This window comes from Ovis canadensis, chromosome 7 (genome assembly GCF_042477335.2).
Source record: "Ovis canadensis isolate MfBH-ARS-UI-01 breed Bighorn chromosome 7, ARS-UI_OviCan_v2, whole genome shotgun sequence".
In the NCBI taxonomy this organism is placed as follows: domain Eukaryota; kingdom Metazoa; phylum Chordata; class Mammalia; order Artiodactyla; family Bovidae; genus Ovis; species Ovis canadensis.
The window spans coordinates 30,112,418-30,139,155 of NC_091251.1; the positions used below are offsets into that span (position 1 = coordinate 30,112,418).

General features: G+C 38.2%; 1 protein-coding gene across 2 annotated transcripts in view; it reads right to left on the bottom strand.

Annotated features, from left to right (window-relative positions):
• The window catches only part of UACA (uveal autoantigen with coiled-coil domains and ankyrin repeats), an 88,111-nt gene extending 64,935 nt beyond the window's left edge, over window positions 1-23,176 (bottom strand). For both annotated transcript variants that reach the window (XM_069597672.1, XM_070292486.1), the window contains exon 1: window positions 22,888-23,176. In XM_069597672.1, coding sequence (XP_069453773.1) covers window positions 22,888-22,971 — 84 coding nt within the window. In that variant the 5' untranslated portion in view covers window positions 22,972-23,176. The remainder of the gene's footprint in view (window positions 1-22,887) is intronic.
• Window positions 23,177-26,738: the final 3,562 nt, after the last annotated feature.

The window sequence follows — 26,738 nt, forward strand, 5'->3', positions numbered from 1 at the left end:
AAACACAATGGTGGCTTTAAACATTGGAATGGCATGACTCATTCCCACTCTTCTGATGCTACCTTCACCAGGAAAGCTTCTAATAAACTTGCTTCCCTATAGGGAAAGACTGGATGAAGTATCCAGCCCACTAGTCAGCTGCTTACTTCTTATAATACAGTAAGATGACATTTAATACTTCAGTGAACTTTCAGTGTAACTCAGCATCTTCGCATCCAATCAAGATTGAGTTTCTGCTCAAACAAGCCTAATGTGAATTTATCAAGGTGACAAAAAAGCTTCCCCTGACAACAGGAAACTGGGTCTCCTTAAGAAAACTTTAAATTCAAACTTTTACAAGACATGTATGAGCAACACTGAGGAAATTTGTAAGAACTGAAAACAGCACTGATTTTCTCATTAGCTCAGAAGCATCCTCTTTGCTGCTCTTCTAAAAGTAAAACTAAATCTCTCCAAAATTCAGGTTTTAAAAGTACATACCTATTAGTCTCTCCAATTCTCATTTCACTTGGCTCTAATTTTCATCTGAAGTAGAAATAAGATCATAGAGCTCAGTACACTGAAAAGGCATGCAAACATTAATCTAGGTTGTAAGATCACAATTTTAAGGAATAAATATTCAGAAAAATAATGAAAGGAAATAACAAAACAGTTAACAGCTATGGAATGTGAGATTAGAGAAGACCTGAATTCTTTATATTTTCTGTATTTTCTACAAGGAATATTGTTCTATTCAAGCTTCTTTACTTGCAAGAAAAAACACCCATTCAGTTGCCTTAAGAAAAACTGGATTTATCATAAAGCTATATAAACAAAGAGCTGGAAGAGAAATCTCACAGAAAACGACAGCTGAGCTGAGCTCTATAGGTCTGGAGCTAGGGTGGCCCCGGCATCAATTCTGCTCCAGGGAACTCAAGAAGAGGTCTGAGTGGAGCTGCCCACCAAAGCTCTGCCACATACATTGTTCAGTTCTAGTCATGCATGTCTTCCACTCTGTCAGCCATGGACATGCTTTCTTTGCTTCCACCGTAAACTCCAAATTTCCTTCATTTTAAGCAGAAGGCTGTGTGTTCAGGTATAAGAAGGTTAGGAAAATAAGCAGCTTTTGCTTACGGACTGAATTGTACTTTTTTAGATTATGCACTGAATACACACACATGGTTTTTAGAAAGAGCCAACGGTACAACTTTCCTGGTGGCTCAGTGGTAAAGGGTCCACCTGCTGACGCAGGAGACAGAAGCTCCATCCCTGGGTCGGGAAGATCCCCCTGGAGAAGGAAACAGCAACCCACTCCAGTATTCTTGCCTGGGAAATCCCAGGGACAGAGCAGCCTGAAAAACTACAGTCCATGGGGTGGCAAGAGCCAGACACGACGTAGTGACTGAAGAACAAGCCAGTATAGAAAAAGGAATATAAAGGGAAAAGTCTCCCTCATCCTCCCTGACATTTGGAGGTGGGGAGGAATAAGCTATGAAAGGAAGGTTAATATTTATGTTTCTAAATATTGTAAAAATATTATTTAAGAAAGCACAATATCCTTAGTTTCTCCTTTTATTACACAAACAATGATTATGTAACAATTAGAAAATACAGATAATCAAAACAGATTACTTTGAAGTTATTTGATACTGCATCACATATAAATATATGAAGCACTATAAAACTGACTGGTTCCATTTTAAATAGATATTTTTTCTGAACTTTACTGTCCACAGAGCAGATTAATTTATACTGGCAATCTATTTATAAATTATGTGAAATATTTCATCATGGTAGAAATATCCTCTTTCCTAATACACTTTCCCATCCTGCTCCGATTAAATTGATTAAAATGAAAACAACTGAGAAAATGTTCTCAAAAACTAAAAACTCCAAATATACATTAGGTAGAAACATTTAAGTTTTAATTACTAAGTACCCTCAAACTGTTCTAGAACTACTTGATGTGGACAGCAATCTCAGATGGTGGTTTTCAAATCTTTAATTTCAGAAAACTTTTTCAAAGAAGTCCTGAAGTGAATAAAGAAGAGGAGCTTCTCTCTGAAAATAGGGTCCCTTTGCTGGCTGTATTCTCTCCTTTGTCCTCCACCACCTAAGATACTCCAAAGAGCAGTTCAGCCCTGCAAGCGGAGCTGTATGCAGCAGGCAAGCCATCAGCACCAAAATAACCTGGTACATGAGTTTATTCAACACACAGAATGATACCAAATCTAACCCACCTCTTAAAGTGTGGTGCAGGAGTATCTTTGAGAACCCCATATTCCTGTACTCTTTAAATACAGGAAACTACTTTTAACAGATTAATGATGAATTTAGTATATATTTTTCCAATTAAAAAAAAATTCTCTACTAACAAAACTAGGATTATACTAATAGGCTATCCTCCAACTTGCTTTTTTCACAGAATAAATATATCTTGGATATCTTGACATGTCACATATATGTAAATATGACAATGTTTCACAATCTAAATGTTAATCTCTAAGGATTACAATGTTCTATAATCAGAGAAAACAAAGTTTTAAAAAAGGAATGAATAACAAACGTTTCCATTGCTATTTTTGTTATTTTGAGTTCTTTGAGTTGATTTTAGAATTTAATGTTGGAGATTATAACATTAATATTGTCCCGGAAGGTACCTTTATGGGAAACATCCCTGGTTTGGGGTTTGGATGTTCACTGAAAGTGTTAGTCATGTCCGACTCTGCAACACCATGGACTGTAGCCTGTCGGCGTCCTCTGTCCATGGGATTCTCTAGGCAAGAACACTGGGGTGAGCAGCCACTCCCTTCTCCAGGAGATCTTCCCCACGCAGGGATCGAACTCGGGTCTCCCGCCCTGCAGGCAGGTTCTTTACCATCTGAGCCGCCACGGAAGCACTGGCAGATTTCTAACTGGTTAATTAGTTTAATTATAGTCTTCATGTTTGGGAGATATTTAATAACTCTTACTAGCAATTTTGAATTTTTCATATATTTTACATCAGTCATGTAACTGCACATGAAGAATAATTTGAATTTAGCATGAATAAGTAGTTTTCAAATTAGTATGATTTAAGTATTATTTTATAATGAAATTATAGCAAACTATTCTAACAACTGTATTTCACTATACAATTGGAATTGAGATATTTTGTATTGATTTTAATAAAATAGTGGCATATTCAACAGATTTCAAATAATACTCTGTACTTATGAAATTACAGAGCTTAAAGTTCAGTATCTTTATTCTCATCTTCACAAAGGATTGTAGTTACTTCTATTGCAGTGATTATTCCAATTGGAGTTAATAAATGTTTATGCTTATAATCTCTTGGTTGACAGTGACAGAGCTCATGACTTTGCTAATGGCAGGGCTAGGCACTATGTGCAATAAAAGTTTCAGGTCAATGGTTCTACCATGTTGCCTAGTGATCCTTTCAGGCATTGTGAGAGGTATAAGGGTGGCTCATATTCATCACCATATTTTTCTGAATTTTAAGGATGTTTAATTATGAGGAGATCTAAGATCTAGCACAGTTGTGGTGCTTTAAAATCATTACTGTTCAAAGCTGGGCAACAAATCTGAATAGGCAGCTATGAGGGCTCAGAGTGAGAGACTGTCTGAGAAGACTGTCTATCCCTTTGGAGTGTAGCAGGACCCTTTTTGGGGACCACTTCCATACTGTGAACAAATCAAGAAGAGCAAGCTATTCCATCCAAAGTTTTATATAAAATATACACATTAAAGATAAAAAAACCTGTATTCTCTTGAGGTAAAAATCTTAAACTTTATTACATTTTTCCTAATAAGTTTTACTCAATTTTAAATTTACACAGTATTTTTTTTCCTATATTCAAAAACATTTGCTAAATCTACTTACTTATATGTATTTGTACAACACAATTATTTTGTTAAATATGAGACGGTTCAGTGTTTTTAAGAATATCCTTTGTACTTCAATCACAGCCTTTTCCTTAAAAATGAAAGAATTTCTTTTAAAAAGAACAAGTTCAGTCATAGAACTTAAATACAAACCAAGCCAAACTCTGAGGTTCACTCTTACAATAAAAATTTTGCTTAGACTTTTCCAATAATATAGATATAACAGAGCCCCACACATTTTATAATTTGTTATTCCATTCTCACCTTTCTCTTTAATGTTTGGAGGAAAGATGAGCTTTTAAATAAACCCATGAGTTTACTATTTTAAAAGGCCAATTTTTAAACGTTTCATTCTTTCTCAAGTGAGAGTATATGGAAAATACAGGAAAAGTTTTAAATAGCCTACAATAAAATTGATTTACATTAATTAATGGCAATAAGAACTGGCACAGTGGTAAAGAATTCACCTGCCAATGCAAGAGACACAAGAGACGTAAGTTCGATCCCTGGGTCAGGAAGATCCTGTGGCGGAGGAAATGGCAACCCAGTCCAATATTCTCGCCTGGAAAATCCCACAGACAGAAGAGCCTGATGGGCTACATCCATGGGGTCACCAAGAGTCAGAACCAACTGAGCCACTGAGCACACACGCACATTATGGTTTTGCTTGGGAGTTTTGTGGTTTTTTTAGTTTCTGCATCACTGTGGACTATTACGATAATCTATGAATTGGCCTCCCCACTCTATCTATGCCCCTTGACTACTTGTAAGCTACAGTTTACACTCTACACAGTAATCAGAATATTTTTTAAAACTGAAGTCAGATCATATCACTACTTTGTTACTACTAGAGGTAGTAGTTAGTATTCTTAAATATTTAACCTGAAAGTAATATTAGGAAACAATCAAGAAAAAAAAGTCACACTGTGGGATGTTTTTTAAAAAGCAAACAAACAAACAGAAGAATTGGCCTACTGGATTTTTTAGATTAGGATCCAAATACAATCCAAAATCCTTACCCATACATGATCTGTACCTGCAAGAGATCACTGACAAAATTTCCTTCCATTTTCTCCCCTTTGCTCACCTCACTTCAATTTTAATGGTCTCCCTGTTTTTAAATTATGAAGGAAACAAATATAATTGCATCTCAAGGCTTTTTAACACGACATCTGCCTAGAATTATTAATAATTAGAAGAAAAAGCAGATACATTCATTCCCTTCAAAAAGCTTAGTATATCATAATTTATCAGTTTTCCACTGCTGCAAAACCAGACCCAGAGACTTAAAATAGCTACCATGAATTAATATTATTCCTCACGAGTCTACACGTCAGTGGGGCAAGTTCTGCTGTGCTGGGTGAGGCTGGGTAATCTCAGGGATGCATGTGTCTACCATCAAATGGCCCGGCTGGCTGGACTGGGATGGCCTCCTTCCCATGTCTGGTGACTGGTGAGATGCCTCCTGGGACAATAGGAGCAACTAGTAACCAGCAGTCTAGCCAGGCAAGTGTGGGCTTGATCACAAGAGAAAACAGAAGCATGAAAGGCCTTTTGAGCCCTAGGCACAACATTGTTTCCAACATTTTCTACTGTGCAAAGCAAGGCGCTTGTACAACCTATCAATATTCAAGAAGCAGGGAAACAGGCAAAGTCACGTTGCAAAGACTATGGATACGGGGAAGGGTAGAGAATGGAATCATTTTGTAACCAGTCTTCCACACATCACACCTGACAAGAGCACAATTTCAAAACGCTGGCTCATATAAGATGCGGGGTTGAGGAAAGCAAAACATACAAAGGATGATATAAACTATATGTTGCTATAAATCCTATAAAGCATGCTTTCTCAACCTTGGCACTATTGAAACTTTGCGCCAAGTAAATATCTGTTGTGAAGGGTGTGTCCTATGCACTCTAGGATGCTCAGCAGCATGGCTCCCTGGCATCTACCCGCGACACACCAGTAGTACACTCCTACGTTGTAATGACCCAAAATGTCTCTAGATATTGCCAAATATAACGAGATAAAGTATGGACAACTTGGTCTTATTCCTGCCAATATAACCTAATTTTACTTTAAAAGGCCATTCAATAGCCAAGGCAATCTTGAGAAAGAAGAATGGAACTAGAGGAATCAACCTGCCTGACTTCAGGCTCTACTACAAAGCCACAGTCATCAAGACAGTATGGTACTGGCACAAAGACAGAAATATAGATCAATGGGACAAAATAGAAAGCCCAGAGATAAATCCACGTACTTATGGACACCTTATCTTTGACAAAGGAGGCAAGAATATGCAATGGAGAAAAGACAATCTCTTTAACAAGTGGTGCTAGGAAAACTGGTCAACCACTTGTAAAAGAATGAAACTAGAACACTTTCTAACACCATACACAAAAATAAACCCAAAGTAGATTAAAGATCTAAATGTAAGACCAGAAACTATTAAACTCCTAGAGGAAAACATAGGCAAAACACTCTCTGACATAAACCACAGCAGGATCCTCTATGACCCACCTCCCAGAATATTAGAAATAAAAGCAAAAATAAACAAATGGGACACATTTTAATTAAAATGAAAAGTTTCTGCACAACAAAGGAAACTATAAGCAAGGTGAAAAGACAGCCTTCAGAATGGGAGAAAATAATAGCAAATGAAGCAATGGACAAAGAATTAATCTAAAAAATGTACAAGCAACTCCTGCAGCTGAATTCCAGACAAATAAACGACCCAATCAAAAAATGGCCCAAAGAACTAAACAGACATTTCTCCAAAGAAGACATACAGATGGCTAACAAACACATGAAAAGATGCTCAACATCACTCATTATCAGAGAAATGCAAATCAAAACCACAATGAGGTACCATTTCACACCAGTCAGAATGGCTGCAATCCAAAAGTCTACAAGCAATAAATGCTGGAGAGGGTGTGGAGAAAAGGGAACCCTCTTACACTGTTGGTGGGAATGCAAACTAGTACAGCCACTATGGAGAACAGTGAGGAGATTCCTTAAAAAACTGGAAATAGAACTGCCTTATGACCCAGCAATCCCACTGCTGGGCATACACACTCAGGAAACCAGAATGGAAAGAGACACGTGTACCCCAATGTTCACTGCAGCACTGTTTATAATAGCCAGGACAGGGAAGCAACCTAGATGTCCATCAGTAGATGAATGGATAAGAAAGCTGTGGTACATATACACAATGGAGTATTACTCAGCCATTGAAAAGAATACATTTGAATCAGTTCTAATGAGGTGGATGAAACTGGAGCCTATTATACAGAGTGAAATAAGCCAGAAAGAAAAAAACTAATACAGTATACTAACACATATATATGGAATTTAGAAAGATGGTAACAATAACCCTATATGCAAGACAGCAAAAGAGACACAGATGTATAGAACAGTCTTTTGGACTCGCGGGAGAGGGCAAGGGCGGGATGGAGAATGGCACTGAATCATGTAAAACATCATATGTGAAATGAATCTCCAGCCCAGGTTTGATGCATGATACAGGGTGCTTGGGGCTGGTGCACTGGGATGACCCAGAGGGATAGGATGGGGAGGGAGGAGGGAGGGAGGTTCAGGATGGGGAACACATGTATACCTGTGGCAGATTCATGTCAGTATATGGCAAAACCAATACAATATTGTAAAGTAAAAGAAATTAATTAATTTTTTAAAAAGGCTATTCAAATGAGTCTAAAAGGTAAACTTTATTTACAGATATATAAGATGTATACCAAATTATTAACAGTTTACATATTAAAAATTCAAATTTTCACTGATAATACTTAAGATTCCTGCTAATTTAACCAAAAACAACCATATTTTGGCAATCAATATGAAAGAAGTTAATTATCAGAAGTTTAACTAAACTAATAGTACTACCTCTAGGATTTGGTATGGTGTATAAATAAATCCCAGATTGGTTTATTATTTATATTTTATAACAAATAAATACCAAGAAATGATGGTGTTTCTCTCCCAATCTCCAAAGGTAAAATTCTGTCTCAAAAGTACAGTTCATGTCCAATCCCCTCTCTCCCCACTTCAAGGCAATGGCAATATACATCCCATTTTCACCCCTTACTCTAACAGCAATTACAAACATGAAACACATCATGAAAACCTCTGTCATAAATTACATAAATTACAAGAGTACAAAGTCTCAATAAAAGAAGGAAGAAAATAACAAATCAGAACATTCCTGGGCATACTGGAAGACCCTGCAGTCACAGTCATGAAATATTTATTGATCTAAACTGTTCTCGCAATATTTATGTTCTGGAAATGCTACATACAAGCCAAACTACTTCAAATGCATAACTAAATATCCCCTAACTTATATTCATATACATATCTGTTATAGCATTGGCCAAGTGAAGTCACATATAGAAGAATCAACTTAAAGACTCTCTTTTTGGATTCTCTGGGCAAAAATCTAAGTTTCTCCTTCAGAGGAAAGAAAATGCACCAATGAGCAGGGCTGGGACCAGGGTAAGGGGAGTAAAGTGCTAAGGGCACCAAATTTAAAGAAGGACTCATCCTAACGGCCAGGTAATAAGCTAAAATACGAGGCAAGCAACTGCGGTTTTAATCTTACCTCCGGCTCAGCAGGGATTGCACTTAACAGCAGGAAACAGCACCCTGATTTCCGCATCTCCAAGTTCTGTCCTGTCCTCAGCCTTGGCACTTAACACCCTTCTCGTTCTCCCTGAGAGCCTTCAAAGCACCACAGGGCCTGCCTAAACTGTTAGTCTGATGGTACCAAACAAGGAACTGGGGAATCCAGCAGAAAGAGTCACCCACATGGATACAACTGGAACACCTACATTTTGAAATTTTGAAGGCTGGAAAAAAAAAGGGGCATTTCAGGAACTCCAAAATTGTCCTTTATAAAGCTGGCCTTGCGTTTATAAGTGGTTTATAATTTGTAAGCATGTGTATTCACACTTTCAATGGAAATGTTACTATTTTCAACATCTTTTCCCAATTACCACTATTTAACTGAATCAGTGTTATCAACTAGAAACACTGAAAAGCAATAGTATACCTTGTGGTTAGCAATATCAGTTTTAATAAATCAGTTTCAATCCAAAAGTAACTATAGGGTAGGAGTTCATCTTCATGACGCAATACTATTCTTTTCCTACTTATGGTCTTTTTTAAGAAGTATCTGCAGTGCTACTGAGGAGCAGACAAAGGAAATTTACCTTATAAGTTAGAATCACTGACAACAAAACCCTACATGATAGTCTCATTACGTAAAACGAGACACTTTTTGTCTCAGGAGTAGACCCAAACACACCACCACACCCAGGAGTGTTTGTCAAGGGTCCTAAGTACAGTTCCTTCCTCTTTCGTGACTCACCCTTTCCCACGCTATCAAAACAGTTCAACAGCAGGAATGCTATTAGATCTAAGCAATTAGGAAAACTGCTGTTCCATTTCCTCAGCTGTGCAGAGAAAGGGTTCTGATTAACAAAGCTTAACTTGCCCTACTGCCGCTAAGTCACTTCAGTCGTGTCCAACTCTGTGCGACCCCAAAGACAGCAGCCCACCAGGCTCCCCCGTCCCTGGGATTCTCCAGGCAAGAACACTGGAGTGGGTTGCCATTTCCTTCTCCAATGCAGGAAAGTGAAAAGTGAAAGGGAAGTCGTCCAGTCGTGTCAGACCCTCAGCAACCCCATGGACTGCAGCCTTCCAGGCTCCTCCATCCACGGGATTTTCCAGGCAAGAGTACTGGAATGGGTTGCCATTGTTAACTTGCCCAACCCCCTGCAATAAAGCCAGTTATTAAGGCTAGATCACTTTAAGTGGCTTGGAGACGAGTAATATTTGGTACAAGTCCTTTCACATCTTTATTTTAAAGGCCACACATAAGCAATTTAAATCTATCTTTCCAACGGCCACCTCATGACCCCTACACAGAATCTCTTTTCCAAAACTGTGCAGGCCTATGTGTTCCCCTCAACAACACAGGACAGCAAAGGCTACTTCCTCAGCAAATCAGTGATGGGGTGAATGCTAAGGAACAGAGAGTTTTAGCTTATTGCCAATGGGCTCTTTCTACCAATTATCTTAATTATATACATTCAATAATTAAGGCAAAGGAAACCACTCAGAAGCTTTTTACATGTAACACTTGCCAGCAAGTCTTTCAGGCCTATGGACTTACATGTTCCCAGTAATAAATCCCCAAATAAAATTAAGCTGTTAGTTTTCATAAATAAGTGTATTAAAATTATATTAACATAGATATATTTTAATTATAAAAATTAAAATCATAACAAAGAAGTGAAACAAAAATTTTAATCCATAATGATGATCATCTTTGTGTATTCCCCTGCTGGTCTTTTCCCATGTGAATTTTTATATGACTATTATCAAGTTGTACCTACATTTTTTATTCTGATTTTTTTCACTTATAAGATTTCCATTTCTTCCATAGAATTTATTTATATAGCAAAATAAGACTATGGCAAAAGTCTTACATTGTTCTACTGCTGTGTAAAAAAATTATTACAAACTTAGAGGCTTAAAAACGAAATTTATTTATGCGTTCACAGGTCAAGTGCAGTGGGGTTGAGTGGGTTTTTTGCTTAGGGTCTCTCAAGGCCAAAATCAAGATGCCAGCCAGGCTGGGTTCTCGTCTGGGAAGAATTCACTTCCAGGTTCATTCAACTTATTGGTAGAATTCCATTCCCTGAAGCTGTAGGTCAAGGACTCTGTTTCCTTGGTGGCTGTCAGCAGAGAGCCTCTCTCTCAGCTCTTCAAGGCCTCTTGCATTTGTTGACACATGGCCCCATCCATCCTCAAGCCAGCAACAACATACCAAGTCCTTCCTGTCCTTCAGCTCTCTCTGCTTTCCAATTCTGCTGTGAGCCAGAGAAAAAATCTGTTTTTTAATTCTCATGTGATTAGAGTAGGTCCACCTGGATAAACTCCCTATTGTCTAACTCAAAGTCCAGTTGTTAGTAACCTTAAATTACATATGCAAAATCTCATTTGCCATGTAACAGAACTAACCATGGGCATAGTATCTCATCTAATTCAAAGTCCTGGGGATTAAGGTGGGAAATTAGGGAAGGCCATTTTTAGAATTCTGCCCACTACCTCTCTGTCACAATAGAAAATGTATTCTAACTGTGGATAACAGTCAAACTTTAAGGTCCTTTCTAATCCTAAAATGCTTTTTTAAAATCTAATATTTAAACAAATTAAAAAGATAAAGTGAAGGGCTATTTTAAAACTCATTAAGAAAATCAAATTATATGAATTTAAAAATTAGTTACATTAAAAAGGGAACTGAACTTTCCCCTAGTTAAAAAAAAAAAAAAAGACATGTAAGACATGTTTTTGCAAAATCATCACCTTTTGGAGCCAATTTTCTACACCAAAAGGCAAAGCATGGCTATAGAAATAAAGGTTAGTGCCAAATCATAATGACTGGGTAAACCAGACACAAAGAACCCTAACACCAGTGACAGCTTCTACTGTACAAAACTCCAGTCTGATTCTTGCTATAAAGAGCAGAGGAGTAAATGGGCCAAATGAAAACCTGGCTCTTAGGCTATTCCACTCAAGGTTCATTAAGGAAAACTACAGCTAAAGATACAACCCAGGGATCAAGATAGCAGGGTATCTCAGAGGGATTCAGCCAACTGACTTTGGTATGAGACAGTCATGCCCACCACAGAAATCTAGCCAAAAAAAAAAAAAAAAGCAAAGGGGAGGAAAAGCGGAAAAGCAAAGAGGAAGGGAGAAGGAAGGAACCAAACCAAACCAAATCTGGCATAAAGAAAGTGCGAAATAAATCTGTGCTGAATGAAAGCGCAATGTAATAGACAGTAAATATGTTTGTTAGCCTTCAGGAACTTCACTGCTCTGGACAGAGAAGAGAACTCTTTCTGAATCTCAGCTACTAAGGGGCTAAACATTACCAATAGGCTACCGATAGACTGACAATGGGGTCCAAGGTGGGGCAATCTGCAAGGCGACTAAGAGCAATTCCTGAGAGTGAGAGAAGAAAATGAGGGCACACAATAGAAGTTTTCAGCCCAAGAAATAAAGTCTGACAAATATGAGCAGAACTGAAATTTTCAGCCTCAAAGTAATTATAATTTATACAATGGCAAATATATCAATACAAGTAGATATAGTATGTTCCTCAATAGAATTCCAAAGATTTGTTCCCAGCAAAATAAGCCAGATTCTGCCTATCTGTATTAACCGGTGGGAAGAGTACACTGATAGATATGAATGATATCATGTAATGATAAGCTCATACAGTGGTAAATATAAAATACTAACTATAATGCCATGCAGTGAGGCCAAAAAAAAAAAAAAATACCAACTATAGCTTCAACTCTATCAAATACACAAGTAATGCCTTCCACAGCTAACAAAACACTCTAAATCGAGGGTTCTTATAATGCTTATAAGAATTATATGAACTGCTTATGATTATTATAAACAATGTGTGCTTATAATGCTTATAATGTTTTACTAACATAGCACGTTAAACTTTCAAAAGTGTTTTTCAAACAATATCATCAGAACTTTGAACTATTCATCCAAACTATCAATCAGTGTACTTTAAAACAGGGCTAAGATGTTAGGATACAGGAAGATGGAGACGGCATTCTCCGGCCACCCCTCCACTCCCGCCTTGAGAGCTACTACCTCCAGTCTGGGACTGCACCTTCCCCACACTACATCATCAGGTGCAGGGGCTTAGTGGGACTTGCTCAGGGCAAGTTAACTGTATGACTGGCAAGTCACAGCCTCTCTGGTCTCAGACAACCCACGTTTCTCTAACGTGCTCCCTCTTCTCCGTCCCTTCCAGCACCGTTATGATCCAGCCCCTCACTAATCCTTGCCTATCCTATGGTAGCAGACTCATAAGCAATCTGCCCACCTCTAAGACAGACCCCCTCAAATCCATCCTGAACACAGCTACACAGTAATCCATCTAATAAAACACCTGTGATCATATGATTCGCCACTTCTGCATACACAGGACAAAGTCCAACACTAACAACATGGCCTATTTTAAGCCATTCCAAGATTTAGCCCCAACCTCCCTTCCTGACTAGCTCCCCTTCAATCCCTTGCTGATTATTTTGGTGGCAAAAAGCTGAGCTGACAATCCAACTGTCCCTTCCCCCAACTCCAGCATTTCTTCCCTTCATGCTTCTGCTCTTGCCGTTCCCTCTGAAAAGAATGTCTTCCTTTCCTGGATCACTCCTACCCACTTCTTTTAAGCTTCAGATGAAGAGGCTCATCCTGCAGACTGGTGGTCGGGGTTGCCAAGGGGTAGGGGAGAAGAGTTGGGAAGCAGCTGTTTAATGGGTACAGGGTTTTCTTCTGGGGTGATGAAAAAGTTTGGGAGCCAGAGATGGGGCCAACACAATACTGTTAATATATTATATGCCACTGAATTGTTCACTTTCAAACGATTTGTTATGTGACTCTCATCTTAATTTTAAAAAAAGCAGCAGCAGCCCACCCTACAAAAAATACAAAAAACCTTCACCGACTCCTCAACCCCAGACTGGGTCAGCAGCTTGTAAACTCCTCTATCACAGCACTTATTACTTTGTATTATCCATTTATAGAGTTCCTGCACAGTATTTTAAGCCTCTTTATCTTCTTCATCTTCTCATCTCCCTAGGCCTAGGCCCTCAAGAATTAATTTTTAATAAATAAAAAATAGAGATACCACTTATCTCCCAGGGGGCAAAAGGCTAGGGGCAAATGATCTTTTGAAGATCTAGGTTCTATAAAAAGCCTATAAGAGCATGTATTAATTGGAAAGAAAAAGATCAGGAAGACTGCTATTTATCTGGTTATAAAGGACAAAAATGAAATGAGCTCAGGTGAGATTTTTCAGGGAGTAATGAAAAGAACTAACATTTATTGAGTTAACTGCAATTATTAACCCCACTTTCCAAATAAGGAAACAAAGTATATTGAAGTAACTTGCCCAAGGTCATAAAGCTGGTTATTGGGAACAGCAAGATCCAAGTTCAAGTCTACCATACAGCAGACTTGACCCTAGGACTCTAACACACCACCTGCCCCTTCACATTGCTCCAGGCAGTTTCAAAAACTACGCACAGTCTGGCCCACAGTATGCCTTTTCTAAGGCTGAGAAAACACTCCACTTTCCACATTTATCTACTTATCCATTGCCATGAATGTTGTTTATATTTTATAAAGTGTTTTTAAAATACAAAATGTTAATTTTTTAAAAGAATCCAACAGTCAAAAAAATAAAGGTGAATCATAAAAAAATCTCCCATTTAAAAAAAAAAAACCTCTCTTGTCAGTCAGAAAGTGTTTGTGAGCTATTTCTCACATACACAGCAGAAAAGATCAGAGTGCATCAGCCTCACTAGAACCACAGCCACAAGACTTCCCCACTAGAGAGGCTGGGGTATTTTCACGATACCCCAACCTCTACACAGGCTAAGTATCATGTGGATGAGAAAACTATAGAATAACCAAAACAAGCCGGAAGAAAATTTACACACACTTTTTTTTAGTTTAGAAAGCATGACTGTTTTATGTCCTTCCTCCCTCCCCATCTTTAATAATACCAGAATCTGGTAAGAAAAAAATTAGCCAGAAGTCAACGAGACTTTTTAAAAATATGTTTGTGCATCGGAAAGGAAAAACTTTACTACAGAAGTAATGTCGACCTTGAAGACATATCAGTAAGGTCAATATTAAAAACATATCTCCCCCTACCCCAAAAAGCTTATACCCTTTTAGACACACATGTACACAAGCATGCACGTATGCACATACACACACACACACACACACACACACACACACACACACACACACACCCCTTTCCAAACACTAAGCCAACAACTTTTAGTTCTATTGGATACTCAAGACTTACTTCACCCATACATCCTCCAACTAATGCTAAAACCAAGGATGACGGGATAATCTATTGGGTTAACATACACATATACACAACAGCAAAAGGCAAAGAGGATACAATATGACAGTATTAATATCAACAATGCAAGACAATATTATAATGGTTCGAATTCAAGATTTTTATAATCATTAGTTAGACTTTACAATGAATATAAAGTAGCCAGGAACCTTAAAATATCAATTAAAACAAAATTAACTACATAAAGCAAAAACTGTTTGAAACATAAAGGGGAGAGGACAGAAATGCAACTATAGTCAAAGATACACTACTCTCAAAGCTATGATGGGCCATAAAATAGCAAAAATAGAGATATAAAGCTCTCAAAGATCAATATGAACAAGGCATCAACAGAAAGAAATGGTCAAATAACATGAAAGTGAAAGAGCCAATAATCACAAAAATATTGTCACACTCCCTGGAAAATAAAGACACAGATTAAAGCAATAATATTTTGGCTGGTAAATAAATATGTTTTAAATCATAGTATGATTATTGGAAGGGTATGGGGAATGCAACTGCTGGACAGAACACAAAATGGTTTTGAGACTTACCATAAAAGGTCTTCCTTCTGCCCAAATACCCTGCCTCCCAATATTTTAGGTTTTTGGCTTAAGACACAAATTCCATAGTTTTCAGTCTGAAATTATATCAGTTCATGATGATTAAAAACATGGTTCCAGAGTCAGACCATCTGGCTCTCCACTTATAGCCACAGCACCTGGGCAAGTAAATTATTTAACTTCCATCTATAAAATGATGGCAATAGTACTCACTTCTTAGGGTTGCTATGAGTATGTGAGTTCATGTAAATCACTTAAAATGATGCCTGAACATCCATGTTAGATAAATATTGGCTATAGGCACTTGGACTTCTTGTATGTCATTTATTTTTAAGAAAACTCACCAGCATTTACTGAGTTCTCCTAATGGGACATTTGAATCTGCTCAAATCATTTCAAATTATTTGTAGTTTTAAGTACAAAATGTCTTAGAATCAAATATTATTCAAAAACATACACATATCATTACTGTGGCATTAAGGTCACTAAATGCTAAGTGAATAACAAAGAGGTACTATGGAATCTGAATAAATAGCGTTACCTGTGGTTTAAAATCTGATGAACAGAACTACAATTGACTTGTTTTGTTCTTTATCTTCAACTATATTTTGTTTTCTACAATGAGCATGTGTGACTTTTATGGGAAAAAAAAGATTTTTAAAATCAACAGCCATTTATCCTCGCTGGTTCAGTCCAATATCTACTCTCTCTCAAGGGCACTGCCAGTCTGATTCCATCACATAAACACAGCTCATCAAATCCCAGCCTCAGTCAGAGCTTTAGTCACTCAACTGTACTGGTTCACGTTTTACACTTCATTTTAGACACTACACTATGTGGAAATAAATTAATCCACATCAACAATAATTAGGATTCCTGAGAATATAAAAAAGCCCAACAGACAAAACTGTTTTTGTAACTACAAACAAGTGGGTTTGCCCTTTTGTTTTTGTGTTATATTTTTAAGCCTTAAAGACCTTTTACTTTTTCCAACTATATAAAAACTAGTAAAGCTTTTCAATGTTGTATGACTTAGGAAGAGACAAAATGGATATATTAGCCTATCATTCTGCTTATAATTTCAGGAAGTACATTTCAAACATCTATTTTTAGGCAAATTCGTTACAGAAATCAATTTGATTTCTCTCACGCAGATAGCTCATGCAGGTGGAAATTTTCACCAGTTTGTTAGATCCCTTATGTGAGGACAGACAAAGGTTTGCACGATCTGTAACAGGACAGTAAAGGTTTCCATATGATACTGACACAGAGACTATATGAGTCACATTTAAATCTAATATTCTGGGATCTAGATTTCTTCAGCAAGGATACAGCCATAAGTGAAACAGGGCTGATGAGAACAAAATTTTGCTGGCTCTTAGCTAATTCTAGAGGAGAGGGGATGAGAAGGAACATGAACTTGTTATTAACAGGATAATTTCTGAAGATGAAATGTAAACTGACTCCAGTCAGAGATCCCTCTAAACAATGGTTAAAACTTGTCAAGAAATTCAAAGTTTTAAATCAAGGTAAAAAAAAAAAAATAGGAAGAAAGAAAGAAAAATCTTCCTTTCACTCTCCTCGCAAGCTGTCACCCCTCTAACTCCTGACATTCACTGAAATCCTTCTCAGTAACTCATCTGTACCATCCTTTACAGGAACACCAAATTTTGTTTTCAAACCTAATACTCCCACAATTGGCTATATAACTTCACAACTCCAAAGCATTGTGCTCACTTCTCTTTTGCCCTCAATGCCCTTCGAACTCTGTCTGACCCACGTTCAAGCTTCACCTTTCTACCTTTACCCCTGACCCCACCCTATACATCTGTGCTCTCACAGCAATGTATACACACCTATATTACGGCTCTTAGCATACTATAGTATTATGTCTGGCTCTCTGAAACTTCATGAAAATTATGATTTTATCTTTCTTATTACAGAAGTTCTAAAACATATACAAAATAGTATCACAAAAGTAAATACAACAGTCTCATTATCCAACCGGTTACAATAATTATTAACTCACAACCAGTCCTATCTCAACTATATCCCCCACTTACTTCTCCCACCCACCCACAGACTATTTTCAAGCAAATTCCACACTCCACACCATTTCATCTGTAAATAGTATACTCTCAAGTGTTTCTCTGAGAGACAGACCTCTTTAAAAATGTAACTGCATTACTACCACTGTCACACTTAAATCTTTTAAAATAACTCTATACTATCAACACAAATTCAGATGGTGTTTACATTTCTTCAATTGTCTTATAAACTTTTATTTTTACAGTTATTTAATCAGGGTCAAATGAGGTCTACCATTGTGGTTAGTTAATATGTCTCCTAAATCTCTTAATATATAAATTTCTCCATTTTTTTCCTTCTTCTTAGAACATATATTTTTTAAGAAACTAGGTTACTTACTCTAGAGTTTTCCATGATTAGAATTTTGCTGTCCTCTGTACTTTCTGTAAACTGGTGGTTAGGTCTAGAGACCTATCATATTCAGGTTTGGCATTTCTGGCAAGACAATTCGTAGCAATGAATATTTCCATCAGGAGATTAAACTATGTCCAACTGTCTTTCTGCGACATTAGTAGCCACTCATAAATGCCTATTGGCACTCTATAGCCATTGATTCATGAGGAGCTAAAAAACTGTGATATATTAATTCTATCATCCCATCTTCATCTATTAGCTGGGGTGAAATACCTTTGGTTACCCCGAGAAAAAGCGCAAGTTTCCTTCTTTCTCTTTATTTTCGTCCTGATCTTTGATGACCTCTTTGCCTTCTAGTGTGGTGAAGGATGCCATGGTCATCTTACACATTTTCTGCTCCCAGCTTGCAATTATCCATATCTTCAAAGAGGATCTAATTATTAATTCAATCTTCTTGCGCCTAGCTTATGTGTGCCATAAATGTCTTACAAACTAAATAAGGCAACTGCCTTATTACTAAACTAATGAATTAAAATTTGAAAAATGTGTATGATGTGGAATAAATAAATGCACAATCATTACTCCACTGTTATTAAAAGAAGTAATTAAAATGCTTAAGTACTCATCATTTAAGTTCTTGGACTCATTATGTACTAAAAGACATACCAAAGCAATTCAACCCTCCTGCTTTGGTATTCTAATAAAGTTCAGCAATTAAAGTCAACATGATGCTGAGCAAAACTGCTGCTGGGTTGAAATCCAAAAGTATAAAAAGAGGGCTTCTTTACTGCGGTCTTCCTGCAAGAAACCACAAGAAATACAACACAGGAATAATCCTGGGAAACTGTCTGAATCAAGTTTTAATTAAGGTAAACATTTTGACCAAGGGTTGGCATCTTTAATGAAAATGAGTAAACACTGCTCAATTAAGTATCATGAGTTTAAACAGAACAATTTGTGATCTTAATTTTCATATTACCACAAAATCATCAATACAAAAATAACAATAACATCCTTTCAAACACACCCATATCACTGAGTGGAAAACACAAATGCCTCATTCTCAAAATTACAACTAAAACAAAGTAATACTTAATCCTTTATGCTTTTCAAAACATCTCAAACTTCTGCTCTTGGTGGGAACCAAAAGAAGTTTTTTGAAGATTTTTAAGTTGCTATATTTGTAACTCTAAATTCTTTTAGAAATACCAAAATTTTTTTCAGGGTACTGACACATTAATGAGATGCTTTAGAACATATTTGGTTGCTGATTTATAAAATTGATTGCCCCATGTTAAGAGCAGCCTAAAGAAATGGCAGCAAAAATGATCACTGCAGAACTTCCCAGGTCAGAGATTAGTAGTATAGGTACAATTTAAAGCGGAACCTCCTTCCAAAATGTGTGCTTGCAATACGGGTTTGCAGTAAGTCCTTTTAATTACTACTCAAATTTCCTAATCTGAACTAGGTAAAAATGGAACAAGCCTATTCTCATTGTACATATGATTGTACACATAATTGACTGTACATATAATTGACTAGATCTGAAGTAGCATTTATAGTTATTTAATTATCCCTTTCAGAGATCGGAAACTCCAATTTAGTAATTAAAAACAAATCTGACAACAAAAATTGTCTTGTTTTATGGACTAAAAGATGCAGCTATCTCTAGATTTAGCTAGTAAAGGACACTGACATGTATTCTATGCACAGTTTAAAATTGTGAACTATATTTATGTGTATAAACACACCCTCTTTTAGTGAACTCTAAACTCACTGATATATTTATAACCACGGTACTACTCAGAATATTTGAAATTCCTTATATAGCATATAATTATAATTTAGCATGTTATGTTAATATACTGTATTTTTCATACTATAATATCATAAAATATTTACAGTTCATTTCTAATGTGTCTCCAGATAAATACACTTAAATATTATAAATGCATAACAAAACCTACTTATGAAATACAGTTTTTAAATCTTTAAAGTTGTACAAATTGTGATCATCTCCATAATGATTAAATGAATGCTTTAAGATTCAATTAGGTAGCCACAAGGGGAAAATGGAAGAGAAGGAAGAAAACAAGATGTATACCTCTTATCTTACACCAGAAAAAATTCTATATGGATTAAAGAGTTAAATATTTTTAAAAATGAAACAAAGACTAGATGAAACCAGGGAGATTTTTCTTTATTTTTGTTTAATATTGCAGAGTGGAAAAGCCAAGATATAAAAAGTCACAAAATAAAGGGTTGATAAATTCAACTGTACAAAAATAAGCCACTCTGCAGAGCAAAAGCCACCATAAACAAAGTCAAAAGACAAAAAACCAATTAAGAAAAAAAATTCGTATTGAAAAGGCTAATTTCCCTGATATAAAGTACATACAAATGAAAGAAATTGACAACCCAATAGAAAAATGGAAAGAGTAAACTCTTCCCAGAAAAGAACATGGAAGGGGCTCTTAAAAACATGAAAAGATGCTCAACTTCACCCACAGTAAAAGAAATGCAAATTCAAACTATCCTGAGATACCATATCTACTTATCAGGCTGACAAAACTTAACAATTTGAACAAACTTTAAATAACAGCATCGGAAATGATACTTTCTTATACATTGGGTACATGATGCACAGAGGAAATTTAACAACATTCTTTAAAATTATACATGCACATGTCCTTTAATCTAGCAATTACACTTTCAGGAATTGATCCACAAGTATATACACACATGCTTGCAATATATACAGGCTTATTCATCATAGCATGATGTACATTATAGCAAAAGATTTGAATGGGGATGCTCTAAATGGGCCTAGATTCTACAGTTTAAAAAAATATATGGAATAGCAAGTACAGTGTATTACCATTTATATAAAGGGTGAATACTTATATTAATATTTGCTTGTATTTGCTAAACTCTCTCTGGTGGGATATACAAGCAATTGATAACACCAGTGGCCTCTGAGGAATGGTGGAGGGCAAGCAGAAGAATTGAAGTACACAGGTGGGAGAAGGGCTTTCTGCTGTAAATAATTTTGTTCCTTTTAAATATTAAGCCATGTGCTACATTATCTATTTAAAAACAAATAAATTTTTAAATAACTTTAAAAGCAAAAAGATTTTTTTAAATGCTCAATCACAACAATACATACACACGTGACCAAACAGGACATTAGGGTTTATGGTTTATGGACTGAAAAGCAGAAAGAATCTATTTCCCCTGTTCCTTTATTAAACTCTATCAGTGTTTAGTTTGGTTTTATTATTTTCATTTAAATATTTTATAAAACGTATTTGAAAATTTAGCTAAAACTGAGAGGTGTTCACTTTTCCTAAGCAGGCAGGTTCTATTTTTTTATACCATGTATTTCTCTTTATTTTTTATGATTTTTTTTTTAAATAACAATGCCCAGTGTAACAAGTGCTAAAAGATTTACACTCAGAAAGATGCGTTTTCTGTGCTGAATGCATAAAATGCAAACTGGCATGCTGGTAATACCAATAACAACTAAATACTCTGCATCTCTGAAAGAGAAAACAGGCTAAAATTAAGGTGTACAAATTTAGTGCAAACCAAATGGGGTAAAACATTGTGAATAATCCTAGAAAAGTATACTGTTAAAGCTGAAAACAACCTGCACTACAAAGAAACTGAATCTTCAACTCATGTATAGTGTATGTATAGTTATCTGATATCACTAAATCACTAGTCTGTCAATTATTTCCCTTTAAAAAATCTGAAAGTAATCGTCCCTTCTATGGGCTAATTAAACAACTTCATGCCATATTAACCAATATCAAATCATCAAATATCATGCTATCTGAAACTATCCCCTTTCTTTTTTTCAATTGGGAAGTAAAGAGCCAAGTGTCACCACAATTTCCTTTAAGCCCAAGTAAAATCATCCTAGAAGTAGTCAAGTGGAGAGAAGGGCATAATTCTGAATTCACTCAAAAGCCAAAGCAGATTAATGAGTAGTCTCAAAAAAAGCATTTACTCATTTGGTAAAACCTATGTAAAATTATTAAGATCTGTTTTAATGACTCCACATAGACAATCAGGCAGTTGGAGCATTACATCTCGTAAACGTTTCTGACTCTCAAGACTTTTTAAATAACGTTTATTCCAATAATATATAGTGTGGAAGATATAGCCATTCTTCTACTTGCCAAATTATCTAAATCCCAACATCTGCAGTCAGGCTGTTTCTCCACATTTCTGTTCTCCTGCCAACTAAAGAGAGGCCCTGAGAACGTCTTAGGGTGCAGAGGCCGGGCTGCGGATCAGCGCCGAATGCAGGTCCGCCGGGGTCTGTCTGTCCCACAGGTGAGACTTACAAGACAACTTCCCAACTTCACCACCACTTTCAGGATCACCACCCATTTGGGGCTTTGTCTTTACAACTACGCCAGATGCATCTGCTTCACTCAGAAATCAAACTTCTGCGTGTTGATTCTGAGTCCCAGTGACCCCGCGACAGCGGCCAGCACACGGCGTCCACCCAGCCCAGCAGCGCTCACCCACGAAAGGTCCGGAGTCCGGACGGGGCGACGCCGGGTCCACTGCCATGCCCACCTGGACTGTGGGGCGCTAAGCCCCCGCCGGACCCGCAGGCCCGGGGGCCGAGGGGCGCCCGCTGTGCCCAGCAGAGCCGGGCCGGGGCTGAGCGCGCGTGGGGTGCGGGGGTCAGCCGGGGAGAGGGCAGGGACTGGGGTCACCGGAGAAGGGCCGAGGTGGTGGACAACCCCGAAACACCGACTTGAGGAAGAGGGAACGATTCGATCCTAAAGGCCAGGGGCTGGGAGACCTAAGGGTGAGGGGTGGGGAAAGGGGACCGGAGAGCCCTGGAGGCAGCGGCGGGGAGGGTCCCCCGGGGTCTCCGGGCCAACACGGAGCCCTGGTCTGAGGCGGGAGAAGGAGTCGCCGGGGCCGACCCAGCGGGACACTGAGGGAAAGCCAAGCAGAGACGGGCTCTGCGGTTCGCGGGAGGGCAGCGCCGGGCGCTCGGGGCGCGCACTGGCCACGGAACTCACCGCGCTGACGGCGGCGGCGGCGGCGCCGGACGGCGCGGGGCCGGGCGCGTCCTGCCTCCTCAGGCGGGACTTGAGGCTCTTCATGGCCAAGACCTGGCAGTCCCGCTCCCGCCGAGCGCGGCGCCCCGGACCTGCGCGCGAACCTTAAAGTCTGCCGGCTGGAAACGCACGGAGGAGGCGGCGGCGCGGGCGGTCCCGGCCCCACCTGCCACCTGGGGGCCGCTGGGCGGCCGTCGGCTCCGGGCCTGCGGCGGGACTCCCTTCCCACAGCCAATCCGCCCACGACCCTGGTAGGGATGGGGCTGGCTCTAACCAATAGGAATCCGGGAAGGGGGAGGGACTTCCCTTTCAAACTTAATAACACCCTTCCTCTCCCCGCATGAAAAAGTTTGGAACTTCAGCTGGGGAAGCGGTGGAGGTGAGCAGCCAGCGATGTGGAGCGACTCTAGAAGCTCCAGGCCGTGGGCGCCCCGACTACCTGGGTGATGCAGCGTCAGGTCTAGAGAGAGCATGGAGTCTAGCCTACACCAGCTCTCATCTACCCAGACTCCCTTCCTCTTCTCACCCACGTGCTCTTTCCCAAGTAAATTTCTCTTCGTCTGATCCCAGAAAAGACTCTTGGTCACCTACACACTCACCGGCTTCCAAGAACAACTTCCTTTACATCGGTTGATGTTTCACTAGACAGATCCCAGTATCTGGAAACAACTACTCGCATCCAAAACTCCTGGAAAAAAAGAAAAAGAAAAAACAGACTTTGAAGAATAAGGTAATTGTTGTACAGAAGGGTTAGGAACAGACTGAAAACGTTATAGAAAATCAAAGCACATGTCATGTGCTCAATAATTATTTGTTGAGTCCAGAATCCACTGCTTTGGAGGGTAAGAGTGAAAGTTGGAGGGGGAGAGCTTTAATCAAAAATGACCCACACGGCCAGAGTGATACATAAAAAGCTGTCAAAGAAAAAAAATTGTCCTTTTTTAAAAAAAAAATGATGGTGTTTCTTGTAGAAACACGTTACAGGTGAAAGTATACAATGAAATTAATTCATCCTGTCCAGAAATCTGGATGGATAAACAGGCAGGTGAGCAACACCCAATAATTTGCTGTTATAGTGAGATCTTCAGAAGTCTTCCATAGAACTTACTTCCATAGAACTAATCTAGAGAAAATTTAATAAATTATAAATTTAATTTAATAAGTCAGTTTTTCCCAGGAAAATATTTATTCTAGCATTCACCCATTTGAAAAGATAAACAGTCCACATTTCCCATTAACAAAGGACTCTTTTTGTCTGAAAGGTCAGTTGCTTCTTTGGAGTTTCCTTAGAATAACTAAAGATTTTATTCAAATAGTGTAAGAAGGTTTTCAGAACTGTTTTGGAGAGACAACATCCCTGTGTTTACCCTTAACAAAACACTAAGTAACAGTTAACTACTTTACGTTAAGAGAAAGTTATTAAATTTTCTCTTGATTAGTTCTATGGAAGTAAGTTTTCTTCTACCTCCTTCCTCAAGATCTACAGTCATTCAGTTTTGTTGGCTCTTTACAGTGTCTGTGGATGGCTAGTTAACCTCTGTCCTCATCTGCCACTGCAGATCCAAAATTATCTCATACCTGGATGTTATAGAAGCTTTCCAATAGAGGTTGCTGACCTCTGAACTACCAATCATCAAAAAATTTTACAAAATATTTCTCCTTCGCTCAAACAGCTTCAGGGCTAATAAAATTTAACTCTTTTACTTGGCATTTAAGGCCGTATAATATGTACCCAACCCTGTTCTCCAGCTGACACTCTAAGCAAACTCTTCAGCCCATTCCTCAAACATGGGTCTTGCCCTTTAATTTTCACATCTTTATGCATGCTAATCCTTCCTCCAGTAATTTTCTGTCTGTCTACATTCATCTAACAAAATTCTACTGCCGCCCCCCCCCGCCCCCACCAAGAATGATCAGAAGAGAACACAATGGGAACTTCTGGAGTATTGTACTAGTCTATCTGGTTATATAACTAGTGTGCTGATTACATAACTAATGCGTTCAGTTTGTATAGAATCAGTTAGCTTGCAGTCTTTATGATATGTGCACTTTTATATATCCTCGAATTTAAAAAGTTTTTAAACTCATAACATTCATTCCAAGTGTCCTCCCCTCTAATAGAGCATTTTCTGATCACTCAACTGAAAGTGATTTCTCCATCTTCAGAGTGATTAAATTGAACTTCTCAGATGATACTAACACATATGTTCTGAACAAGCATTATTTCACTTCTAGACTTCAAACTCCTTAAACCCAGAGAGTAACTGATACATGTTTGAATTTCCTAGAGTGCTCACATGTGTCAGGTGCTTGATAAATATTTCTGAATAGATTGATGCTTTTTTTTTTTGTTACTAGACTGCATTACAGTTTGTTGTGTGTATTCATGTAACACAGGATTGGTACTTTCCCTGTGCTGAATGCTGGGTGTCTCTTGAGCATCTAAGTTCTCAGAGTCCTAGTAACTGGTCTCTTTTCAGTTGTTACTGGATAAAGCAAAGGAAGCAGACAGAGCCACAAGTACAGCTTACATCAGTTTCCAAAAATGCGTGGGCAAGTTATTTTTATAAACTGTCTGCATGATGTCCCCATGGCGTCTGTGTCCAGTGGCCTTTGTGGATTTTTCCAGACTAGAAACCTGATAGCTGTTGTCTGCATTTTCCCATTCGAGAGCTGCTAAGTAAATAGCACTGGTTTGGATGTGCAGTACATCTTTTTTGTATTGATCTGGAAGCTCCCCACATGAAGTAAAGGCACTTTTATTAGTATTCAGCCAGACAGATTTTTTTTTTTAACCATTATCACTATTATTTATTTTTTATCTCCCCTTCAGAGCAAAAGGCACTTATCAAATCTAGATGGAATTTATTTGGTACCATGTTGAATCTATGTGATTCTTTGTTGTTATTTTGCTTCTTATAATTATGAGATCTGGAAGGGAAATGCATTTAAAATTATTTTAATAGGTTGTACATTCATAATATAAAGACATCTCAAGTAATACAGAAGGGGGAAAGTGAGTCTCCTTACCACCTCTATTCTTTGGCTTCTGCAGTCAAGGAACTTGTATTCTAGTCTGTGGGACAAAGCTAACATACATAGCTTAACTGGAGAGCAACTACTTACTAAACTGTATGGTAGAGTGCAGATGTGGGTGGTATTTAGGGAAGGAAAGATCAGGAAATAAGTTTGCATGTAGGGAGACTAGCCAAGGCTGGGAGAAGATTCAGTGAGTGTACTGAGAAGGAACACCAAGAAGGCAGAGGATTCCCTGGGGACCAGCCAGAGCAGATAAGAGAGTTCAGTTGGGAGATGCTCGTTGATAACCATGTGATGATAATGGCGACATGATGACAAAGACAAATTAAGCACAGAGAATCAAAACCTTACAGTTAAAATGATCCACTTTTAATCACAAATTTTATGAATTTTATGTCCAACAACTTCCCGCTTCATTTTCAAAACTTCCTGTCTCCCCTGGTAACCCCAGGGAACCCTGCCAACAAAGTCAGTCAGTAATTCCGTGGAGAATCCCAGGACATCAGTCATTCGCTCCCAGCTCAGATACCAAAGCAGATTAGTGGCAGAACCACGTGTGGCCACAGGGTCATGAGGAAAGGCATCTCCACCCACAGCTTACAGGGCAGCCCCAGGAATGAGAGACCTGAGGCAGTTCTCACACCCTCTTCTCTTGCCACAGTCAAAACTACAACACATTGCATAAGAGAGCTTTAAAAAAAAATAAATAGGTCATCTTTGGCACTAATTTTGAAACCATCTGCATTTCTAGTAAGCTCTCCAATGACTCCATC